Source organism: Onychostruthus taczanowskii, unplaced genomic scaffold (assembly GCF_017590055.1).
Source record: "Onychostruthus taczanowskii isolate IOZ18803 unplaced genomic scaffold, ASM1759005v1 scaffold4, whole genome shotgun sequence".
NCBI lineage: Eukaryota > Metazoa > Chordata > Aves > Passeriformes > Passeridae > Onychostruthus > Onychostruthus taczanowskii.
The window spans coordinates 21,906,180-21,917,863 of record NW_024501459.1 but is presented as its reverse complement, the minus strand read 5'-3'; the positions used below and the strand labels follow the sequence as shown (position 1 = coordinate 21,917,863).

The 11,684-nt window shown below is 40.8% G+C and overlaps 1 protein-coding gene across 1 annotated transcript in view; it reads right to left on the bottom strand.

Annotated features, from left to right (window-relative positions):
* Positions 1-247: 247 nt before the first annotated feature.
* The window catches only part of GRHL2 (grainyhead like transcription factor 2), a 51,983-nt gene continuing 40,546 nt past the window's right edge, over positions 248-11,684 (bottom strand). The window contains exons 14-16 of the mRNA XM_041412548.1: positions 7,001-7,086; positions 1,689-1,753; positions 248-478 (exon numbers count right to left, since the gene is read on the bottom strand). Of these exons, the coding sequence (XP_041268482.1) occupies positions 364-478; positions 1,689-1,753; positions 7,001-7,086 (266 nt within the window). The 3' untranslated portion in view covers positions 248-363. The remainder of the gene's footprint in view (positions 479-1,688; positions 1,754-7,000; positions 7,087-11,684) is intronic.

The following is an 11,684-nucleotide window of genomic DNA, read 5'->3' as shown; positions in this document are numbered from 1 at the left end:
TCTGAAATTAGACCAGCATAGTTACTGAATGTGTTTTAGAATAAGCTTATCCACACTGAAGTATGGATTAAAATGCTGCATTTCACATTTGCAGTGGGTCATCCGGTTACAAATCTGGGGGCTGGTAACTGCTTGTACACTAGAGAGTGAGGAACAATAAATAAGGGACCAGGTTACTGTGAATGGCCTTGTGTTTGACAAACCCAAGTCTGTCTGCAGTGGGTGCACAGGTGCAGAATGGACAGTATTTTCAATGCAGTCTTGTAACAGTTTCTCTGATCAATGTCTGTCAAGTTTACGGGGAATCTGCTTTCCAAGAAGGATGAAATGCTGTGGTTCCTTACAAAATGGCTCTGCCTGAGGCTAGATCTCTGTCAGTGTGATCTTGAAGCCTTCAACCATGTTCTCCATGTTCAGGATGAATGTGTCCTCATTGGAGTAGTGCTCAATAATGTTGTCATCCATGTTTACCAGGATGCTGGTGACAAAGGCAGAAATCAATGTTTTCATGTACCAGGACAATGAAAGGAAAAACTATACACTCTGCCACATGTACTTGCTTCTCTACAACACAAAACCAGACTCCAGCACGTGTCAGTACAGGCTCACTAGTAGGAATTATCAGCAAGATCTGCCCTGTAAGTCCCTTATAATCTTTGGATCAGAGGCTGCTCCTTGCCAGAGCCGTTAAGGGACACGCCAGTGCTGGGATGTTAACGCACTTAGGCTACCTACAGATGAGCTGCACTTCAGATCCCTGGCAGACCCATCTGGCTGGTGCTTCCCATGCCTGGTAGTGGCTCCCACAGGGATACATCTGTGCCACTCCTCAGGCACACCATGTGAGCTGCTGCACCTCTGTGGTGTGAGTGCTAACACGGGGAAGGAGTGGAATTTGTGCTTTGCACACAGCTCACAGACTTAGAAGTCAGCTCGGATGTGAGACTATCAACAATGACTATTACAAGTGTATATGAGTGTTTTCCTCACTCTTTACCTCCAAGTGTTTCTTCTGTCACTTAGAAAGAAGCAAAACATGAGAAGTTTCACCTGTCTTCTCAAAAGCTAAAGAAATCCCCAGACAACAATGCCCTAAGCTAGTTACAGCTGGAAATAAATGACTGGTTTAAAATTATAATGCTACAATATTGTGGTTAAATAGAACTTTAACAAACAGTTGAAGTGGTGAGATTTAGTTTTATGGCAAGGAGCAGAAGCCTAGCTATTCTAAAAGTCCAGCTGTGATGTTCATGTCTAAATTTATTCAGCTGAAATGCCTGCAGCAAACATTGCCTGCCTGTCTTTCAGAGTAAGACAGTGGCCTACTTCTTTCTAACACTGCGGGAAAACTCCACACTGCATTCACAGCAAAGGCAGCATCTCCCATGCTGGCCCTCCATGATGTTAGTAAGCATATTGTCTACAAAACAGACTTTATCCAGATGTCTTATCCACAAACCCTTCCTTCACAGTGAGGTTATGAATACTGGTCAGACACAGATTGGAGATCCAGGTTTCCTCTTCTGCCATCCCTTACAGTCTCCATAGACATGAAGATTTCAAGCACATGGGTATGTCTCCTGGAAGAGTTTGTGCTGCCCAGCATCATGAGGCCCCAGCTATAATTGGGATCTCTGAGTACTTCTAAAGGATCCTGCAATAGATCTTTAGTTAGGTAACTAACTTACCCCTTTTTACTCTTCTTATAAAGTTTTGCAATCTTTTCAACTGGCAGCCCATATTTCTCAGAGATCTGAAATAATAAAAAGAAAAGAAATATTACTAAAGATGAATGAAAATTATAAAAATATCACCTCTTACCTTACGTAAGACATTAAAACAAAATCTCTGCAAATTTTGACAGGATAGCTATACAGAAAAGTCTGTCACAATCATACCATGCTTTCATTTAAGGATGACTTGGAGAGCAGCAATCCTGAACAGCTTAATCAAAACCAACAATTGTCTCTACCCATAAGCTCAGATACTATAGTTTTTATAGGGTGTGAGTCATCAGAACTGCCCCAGCATCTCCTAGTGCTCTGCTCAAGGAGTCAGTACTCTTCCCAGCTTCAGATTTTACCAGGGAATTTCTGTCTGATCTTTCTATTGTTCCTTAATCTGATTTCTTGGGCTCATGGAAGCAAAGGCTTCTCCACCAGGCAGAAGGCAGACACATGGCAACCCAACAGGAGCTGATGGACCAATGGAGCAACAAAAACATACACATTTCTATTTCTCAAAGACATTTCAAGCTTTATTAAGCTAACAGGACTCTCCATGGTGGTACTTCTGTCTGAAAAGTCTCTTCAAGGTACCTTTTATTGTGGGAGGACTACCAACATCAAACACACAGGACTAAGAAGCTTCTGTATTGTTGGGAAGGTGACTCAGTCTAGTTAATAGAGTAGCAAACTGAAAACACTATTTGGCTCACAAAACATCATCTGAGTGTATAGATAACAAGATGAGATTTCACAGAGAAGTGTGTTATCAAGGTAAAGGACTTCTAAAATAAACTTTGTACTAAAGCAATTAAAACAATAAAGCAGAAAATACAGTAAAACTTTAGAAGGAAGAACTACTTAGCTGACAAATTACCCATGCCAACAAATACTTCACTGGGATGCTTTGGCATTGCTTTGCAGCAGTGTACTTGTAACTTTTTTGGATGTCTATTCTGCAGTAAGTCTGTGGTGTGCTTATGAAGATGGTGTCCCTGGGCCCTTCATCTGAGCCAGGTTTGCTTTCCAAATTATGATCCTTCTTTGAGGGAACAGGTCTCACAGTTCACACTTTAGAAGTGGATTGTCCCAAAAGGCAAAATAGTTACAGAAAAATGAATTTTTTTCCCCCAGTGATTAATGTTCTGTGGTGTTCTACTGCCAAGCAAAGTAAGTTTCCAGCTTTTCAACTGAAATGAAGTTGCAGCTAAAGAGCTGACTGCTTATCTTCTGCATTAGAGAACTGAAATGCATAATTAAAAATCCATTTAAGACTGGCACACATCAGGCACTGTAAAATCCTTTCTTTGTGTTTGCATTCAGAGTTCTGCTGAGAAAAGGTATTTTAGGGAAGTACATTAAAGCAATTATCACAAAAGAGAAAATGGAATGGATAAACTCAGCACTGAGGACAGATTCAAAGAGCTACAGGTTGAACACCAAGCACAGCTGCCATCCAGACAGCCAAGATTCTCTGAAAGAGAGAATTAATTAGCCTATACTTGTCTATATCACCTAAAACAGTATAATTGTCATCTCAGCCCAGATGCAATTTTGTACCTAAAAACTATCCCTAATAATACACAAGCTATCAGCTTGACTGGCATTCTATAGCATAACTCCAGGACTCTGAAGAACCAATAAAACTTCTCTTACACTGAAAACAGTGTCCTCTGACTATTAGCATATATCAGTGGCTAAGAGAAAGGGGAATAACTGATGGAGTACAATAGACCCATCCACTCCCTAAGTTTTCTACCTAGCAGTGAAAAAATACAAACTGAATTTGGGTGGTATCTGCTACTTCAGTTTCACTTGCACCAGCAGGTTTCACTGTTCATTTACTCTTTATTATCCTCTGGCTTTGCTTATCATGAACAGAATGACATCAGATAAACAATCTGGTGTTGAATTTTTATATCTGTGCTTCTGTTGTACCCCTAACTTTAAGTTTTCGTGTAAAGCAATAATAAAAATGGCTCAATTTAATCAGACAGTTGAAAAAAATCCTTTGTAACAGGCATTGGAGAAAAACTGGCAACCTGAAACTGCAGAAAGTGTCACAAGTGTGTGAACATGAGGAAATTATCTCCCTCTCTGGGTTGTTAACTCTGAAGCCCAGTGATATTGTAAAGATCAGCACTTGAAGACACTTTTCACTGACTCCATGCAAATAAACAAGCCGAGCAAAACATTTCTTGCCAAGGAGGCTTAATAGCAGCTAATATACAGCATTCTGCACATTCCAGCATAAATCTTCCCCAGGATATTTGGCATACCTAACACTCATGCATTCCAAATGTTGCTCAAAGCACTTTGGGACTCTGGGACATCACTTCCTACATAAACTATGAGAGGTTGGGCTGAGAAAGCCTTGCCTGTCACACTGCCTATGACAGGTGTAGGATTTATATAACATGCAGGGATTACTGAGCTTTGCAAAAGACTTCCAGCTGACTGAATAAGCACATTTCTCAGGAACCCCTGGGATTCAATCAATTATACCAAACAGCAAGCTGTGGAAGCAAGGCTTAAAGTGGGGGTATGGGAGAACCTCCCCCTCATAGTCTCCAGTACAAATGTGCTAAGTCCTGCTGCAGAATTGGAGAAAGCATAGGGTGAGCATCTGCTAGGGCATCTCACTTAACACCCTCTTCTCAGAGTGTTTGCTGCCAGCACAGGGGGACCACCACTTATTGCCAACTTCCATACAAAACAACAGGATTTCTCACCTGAACCCAAGCAGGCTACATTAAATTTTAAAAAGGTGTCCTTATTTGGAGGAATATTTTTCCTTATCATCTCAATTGTCCATTTGTCAGTCTTCTGAGCAGAGATTTGTTTCTGTTAGGATGCCTGAAGCAGTGCAACAGCCTTCTGAGTGGCACTGAAATAGCATATTGGGTGTCCCTGTGGACTGCAGTCCCCTGGCATGGCAAGTTTGTCTGATTGCACAAGTCACCAGAAATGCTCTCTGCTGGAGTCAGGAAACCAGAAAGGGCAATACCTGGGTGGGTCAAGGCATGTAGGAAAACACCTTTGCCAGCTTATTTCTATTAAATGGTCTGGTCTGTTGCCCTACACTGGCTGGAAGATCACATATATAGGCAGGTATCTAATAGTCTAAGCTAGCTCTATTGAACTCAGCTGTTAGCTTTTAATTACGGAAAGACTTTGGGAGATGCTTGAATTTCCCAATTTTTTTGAACTGCCTTCTGTAATTTGAATAAATATGCAATTTTGCGCAATGTAAGACTGAGGTACCTACTGAGATCCACAGTTATCCTGACTTTGGATCAGGCTGAAATCAGGATGTAGAGCTGGTCAGTCACCACATATTTGTGATGATTTGCTATTTTCACTTGATCAAGACTGATTAGCAAAAATCAAACATCTGAGTCGCTTCCTGAGACATGCTGCACTTCTGAAACCCAAAACCCCTAGATATTTGCCAAAAGAAAGACATCTGAAAAAGAATCTAATTGTTAATTTGGAATGGGGGTATAGGTGAGAATAAAATTAACATAGTATCTGAGAAAACCATATCATTAATAACAGAAAGTTAGGGGAAAAGTCAAAGATCGGGAATAGTAACTAACAAAAAGAAAAAAAACCAAAATCCATAAACAGAGAAGGAGGGTTATGACTTAGGATCATTGGAGCTCCCTTTCAGATCTGGGGCTCTGTAATACTCAGAGGCTCAGTTCCTAAATTCTTAATACTGAGAATAGAATGACGCATTTAGGATATGCACAATTACAAAATTACATGATTTGCTGCAATGACTGTAGAGAGAATATTTAAGAATATGCAGTTTGACAGCTTTTTGGCATTGTTTTATCCACAATATCCTACCAAAGAGAATTAAAATTTTCTGAATGTGTTCCTTCCAGTGAACTGGGACATTTTACAACAGATCAGATTTCTCTGGTGCTGAAAACATGCCAGTGAGTCAGCAGCTGCACTGACTGAGGTATGCAGAAACCCTTCCTGCTTCTGCACCAGCTTTGTTTTTGTTACATGGTGGCTGGAGAACAGGCATGGAGAGGCACAGACTACTGGAGATAAAATATTCATGCTAGCTTGAACAGTTATAGAAGGATTATAACCTACTTTTAACTTCCATACAAAGACAAGATGAAATCCTGTTGCAGTTTACCATGAATCAGACTGCTGCCTCTTCAAGCAAAGCCTGGTTTTTGTTATCCATGTGCTCTGCCTGACAGCTGAGCTGCAGTCACAGCTAACAGCCAGCATCAGCAGAAGCACAGTTAGGACATCCTCAGCGTGCCACTGACTCTCCTCAGAGATACCCTCATCTAAATAGATGCTTTAAGCAACTTCACTAACCCATAAATCTTTTTCTGCCTTCTGCTACTGGCCAAATATTGACCAAATAACTCAATCTTTACTGCATTAAAAGCATCCAGTAAATGCAACAAGATACTGTGACGGTTTTAAGAGAGTATAAATATACACACATGTAGCACTTGGCTGAGCTCTCTAGGGGCACTTTCATCCATTTCCGTCTTCTCCCCTACACGTAAACAAGGCTGGAAATCAACTCAGCATCCCACATGTCAATCTCACATTCCTCCACTGATTATTTTTTAACTCTTCCCTTACCAAATTTCATGAGCCATCAGCTCATATAAACAAGATTAAACATGGAAACAGCAACTCGTATGATGACAGCTAATGGGTAACAAGCAAAAACTCAAAGAAGCAGCAAGAGGCAAGTGTTAGGTAGGTCACGCCGTAAGTGAGGACTAGAGAAGTAATTTGAGACAACATATGAATGACAAGTCTGCACTGGCTCAGCACCTGCTGAACAGCAATTGCACAATGGCCACATGAAATTCCCACAGAAACAGTGCATCCTTGGGCCTCTTCTTGGAAACCAGGCTGGGAATGTACTGACAAGCATTACAGGAAAAGATTCAACAGGATCTGAACCATCAGTTCAGAAAGAAGCATTTCAGAAAATGAAGCTTGCACCTCTCTCCTTCCCTAACACTGGTTAACTACTGCAATTCCTCAAAGCTCAGGTCTCCAATAATCAGCTCTGTGATGCTGTTTAAACCCAGTAACCTGCTGATAACACTGAATTAGGAAAACGCCAGCATTTCACAGCTCCAGAAAGCCTTTAAGAAATGTTTTAAATGCACTTGAGAATAACTTCATCTTTATATTATGGTTTATCTCAATAATACATGGAAAGCCTCAAGAATTTCTTGCCAAGAAAGACAAATAATGTGAGGACATTGGATACTTACAGCTTCCATTAGCCCCTTCACTGTGGGTGATTTCAGCATCAAGGCATCAAACACCTCATCTGTCTCCTTCCTCACATATAAAAGCACTGAAATAGGGGAAAAAAAATCAAACTTGGAGCAGGTTCAGTCAATTGCACAGATGAAATACCCCACACTGAGCAGAAAAATATTAATCCATGACAGATAAAATTAAGCACTGAAGATGGTTTGCACTTAAAAAAATGTACCATTAATATAATCAGTGATCTAGACAAGGACAACATATACTAGTCACATTGAAAATACAGTATTGAAAATTTAATTCAGCAAATTTAATCTAATGTGAAGAATCTCTGTCTTCCAGAATCTAAATCTCCATTTACAGAAAGAAACTGAAAAGCACTGGGGCCTTGTCCTTTGGTTATAGAACAAAACACACAATCTAGGTCTTCTTAAACCTCTGTCTTGGCTTGTACCTCTCCAGGTTTCATCTAAAAGGCTTGGAAAGCACATTCAAAAAAGGCAAATCTGGGTTGCCTTTAGCTGTGCCTTTGAAAGCAAAATCAAAGAAAAGGTAAAGAAATAATTGTCTCTGACATTACCATGCAGATGACTGCAAATGGCCTGATCAGTATGAAAATAAACACTGAGAAAAATGAATTCAAAGTAATTTGAGACTTTACAGGGGAGACATTCAGGAGCTGGCAGGCAGGCATTTACCAGTGTGCCCACTTGCTTAGGTACCCAAATGCCATTTCTGTTCCTCTTCCTCCCTCCGATGTTAGCTGCTAGCTGTCCACAGGCACAGTGCCCTGCCCTCTTTAGCTTTTGTTTTCTTCACACTTGTACAGGTAAATGGAGGAACCTTGCTATAACATGGCAGAAGCAAAGCAGACAGGTGCAAAGCATATAAGCATAGACACTAGGAAAGTATTTTAGACATCATCTCACACGACTGATAAGTAACAGGTTGAATAAGACGTTCTGCAATATATTTTGTTTCCTGAATGAACTGACTTTTCAAATAGCACTGCTGCACATGAAATAAAAACACACATGCACTGTCATGTCTGTGGACAAATTACACTGGTAACCCTTTTTTTTTTTTTGGGTAGATAGAAAATGGCATCTTTTGAAACTACAAATTCTCATGGTCCAAGAGATATCTTCACCACGTAACTCAATAGATGACGAGCAGATGAACCAAAAAATATGATGGTATTTTTCATATAGAAGTAATTGTGTAGAAGTTAATTCTCAGGCCAAGACTCTAGCAGGATGAAATACCCCACTCGGGCCCACTTGTGGAGAATTGTAGCTTCTTTGCCCAAGTTTTGAAATTACTGGAAAAAAGTAATGGGTAGTTCAGTTCCCTCACTTGGTCTAAAAACCAAACATGCAGGACAATGTTGGATTTTTTGCATCTTCAATTCAAAAATATGAGCCACGAAACTGCAACCACAGCATGCACAGCCACATCCTTTTCACCTATATTTTAGCAACTCTTTGGGGCCTGGCCTGAGAACATCTTTTTAATGGAGTTAGAAGCAGAGACAACTTTGGGTCACAACTTAAACTGTCAATACAAAAAATTTTAAAAATTTCCACACCAGTGGAGTTAAATTTTACCATGCCTGATATGTTTAGTTGCATGAACAAGCTCTCACTCAATGGACTAATTTTACCAGTACTAACACTTATATTAACTTAGTAAACATTTTCCTTGTGACTAGAGGGTTGTCCTGTAACTCCTGGCTTTACAAACATCTGGAGCTCTACCAGCCTTAAGAGTGACAAATATATCTGAAAGGAGAAAAAAAAAAATAATCACTTGGCCCAAAGTTAAACTTGGGTACATTACACAATCCCGGTGCTGAGCTTTACATCTTTGTTGTGCTTGGTGTGCCAGGCAACATTATACACACAGAGAGACAGGATTAGTAAGCACAAGGGGGGTTGTTAGGCTTTTCTTTACCCTGACAGGTGTGAAACTCCTGGCTTTGATTCAGTAGAGCACTCTTCCACAAATGACTTGTGGTGACAGTGATACCTTAGGAAGCCCCTGTCTCATCCCTGCCCTTACACCCTCTTATTCTGGCTCGTCTCAACGAATTTTCCTGGATGACAAACTCTCTCAAACAGCAGATGTGAGTGAAAAAACAACCCTTTTTTTGAGTTGTTATTCTTCAGACAGATCAGATCCCTGCCTCCGTGTACAATGCAGCCCCACAAGCCTTCATGCTGGCAGAGCAGCAGAGAGATGGCCACAGCAGGAGGCACAGCCGGAGGGGAGGGAAGAGAGCTGCAAAGGCTCCACTGGGCTCAGCAGCACCATTGCCACTGCATGACTGTGACCATGTAACACAACTCATGTCCTCTGATCCTACTGTCATCACATTCACAGCATCTAGATGGACTCACACTAAACAGTACAAATTACAAGATTTGGAGGGGAACAATGGGGAAATCTTGTACAAGGTAATGAGCTATTTTTGCCTGAAAGCTACAAGATAAATTCAGATTTGTCTGATCTACTCCCTAGTCTTAGTCCTTAACCTTCTTGCCAGCACTGAAAACTACTGCAGACCTTAATATTCTTTAGATGTTAAAAAGAATTGCAAAAGATGGGGGGAGATAAATTTGTCTTCAGTTACTTAAGAAATAGCCCCAACACACCAAATTGCAGAGGGGCAAACAGCCTTTGCTCAAGGCAAGGGATGTTGTTGCACTAGTGAGACTTCTGGAAGCCAGGTCACCAAATTGAGGGTTTATGTGTGAATGCAGAAGAACCATGTTAGATACCTCTTTTAGAATTGTTAACAACAACATACACGAGGAAAAATGAAACTAAGGACACAATGAGTCAGTAAGACTTGGGGCATTAGGAAGGCCTGAGCACTACCAGTGCTGTGACTGGCACCCTATGAACAATGACTACAGTCTCTGTCAAGTAGTGTCTGGATAAAGATGTGGTACATATTAGTCAAGGAAAGAAGGGCTGGTAGCTGTAATTTAGCTTTCCTTTCTCACATCTGGAGTTTTCGTCATTGCCCAGGCAGAAATTCGCTTGGATGACTCTCAACCCCCTGACTGCTATGAATCCAAAATGTTTCAGAGTAGTTTAACATGACTTTCCTAAAAGACAAAAGCTACACAAAGAATTTACTTTCTTGAAACTGAGAACTACAGGACTGGAAATCCACCTGATCTGTAATTCGGCTGCTGGATTTATAATTAACGGCAAAATCCCTATGAAATCTGAAAGGGAAAGTGAATTTAAAACTTACTGAGAACTCAAAACAGGAAAAAGCCAAGTCTAGCCAAGTAACTAGCTGTGATGCACATTTGGTACAGATTAACATACTTCACATTTCTGTGTTGGGCACTTGGACTTCCCTTAGAGGTCATGGAGATGAAAGAATAATTCAAAAAGAGGCAGCTACCTGAGTGAGAATATGAACATTGCTTGCAAATCCCTTCAGACCTGTTGTCTTGAGGGCTGCCTCTTAATATTTTTACTTCCACCAGACAATGTTACAATTAGGTCCAGAAGGCAGGGGTGAGGTCACACACTTCCACTTCAGTTCTTCAGTGGAGCTTGGATACCTCACTGGCTGCTATTTACCTGCACTGCTCTGCCAATAAGACACCTTGGGATTACATTGCTTTTAATGTATATTTCAATGTATATTTTCACATATCAGACCTGCTCCCTCTCAAACATTACACCTACACCCCATCTACACCTACTCTCTAGTAGTTATTGATTCTGCTGTACCAAATAAATCTTGAGAAAAAAAAGCTTCTAATACAGCAACGCTGGGGAAAAAACCCCAAACAAACATTTTACTACCCAGTGAATCCACTGGCAAAGACAGCATGATCAAATGGGTAGATTCAGCTGAGCTGCACGCCATCAGCATGATCCCAGATGCAAGGCTCCGGATGGCAGGAAGTTCACCAGGGCAAAGGCCACACTGGAAAAGCCTTGGCCTCCAGCCAGCACAGTCCAAGATGAGAGAAACACTGAACAGGAAGGGGATGTGAAGAGAGCATCCTCCAGTTTCTCTGATTTGTGCCTCTCCTGGATTGAATAATTTTACATAATTTTGCCACCAGCTAAATTTTTTTTCTTTCTAATCTTACCCTTGAAATGCTTGCAAGTCCTGAATAATATCAAAACAACTAACCGCAGCAAAGGACAGGAATAATCAAAGCAAACCAATACCTCCTTGCAGGCAACTTCCTAGGCTTCCAGCTGGGAAACCCAGGAGAAATTGTAGGAAATGATAGTTCTTTATGTAGCACTCATGGCTGTCATCTTCTGCTTGATAGAGCCCTGATAAAGTGAATTTGGCCAAGGTCTTGAGTCAACCAAATGCAAGTCCATGGTCAGTGCTAACCTCACATAATTAATTTAAGATTTAATTAAAAGAATCATATATTCACATTTATTTCAAGAAGATATCAGTCTCCATCCTATAATCTTCTATGGTTCCCCTGGTTCAAGCAGACCACCCTAACCAACAGAGAAACTCTGCAAATGTGGGCTTGTGGGAAGTCACTTCTATAAAGTTCAACTACAACTGTAGTAATACCCACCTGGGCAGCAAAAACAGATAAGGGAAACAAACGTTTAAACAATTCAGTTACATCTGCTGGAAGATGTCTCTCCGTGTTATATTTCTAATGGGGTAGGAAATTT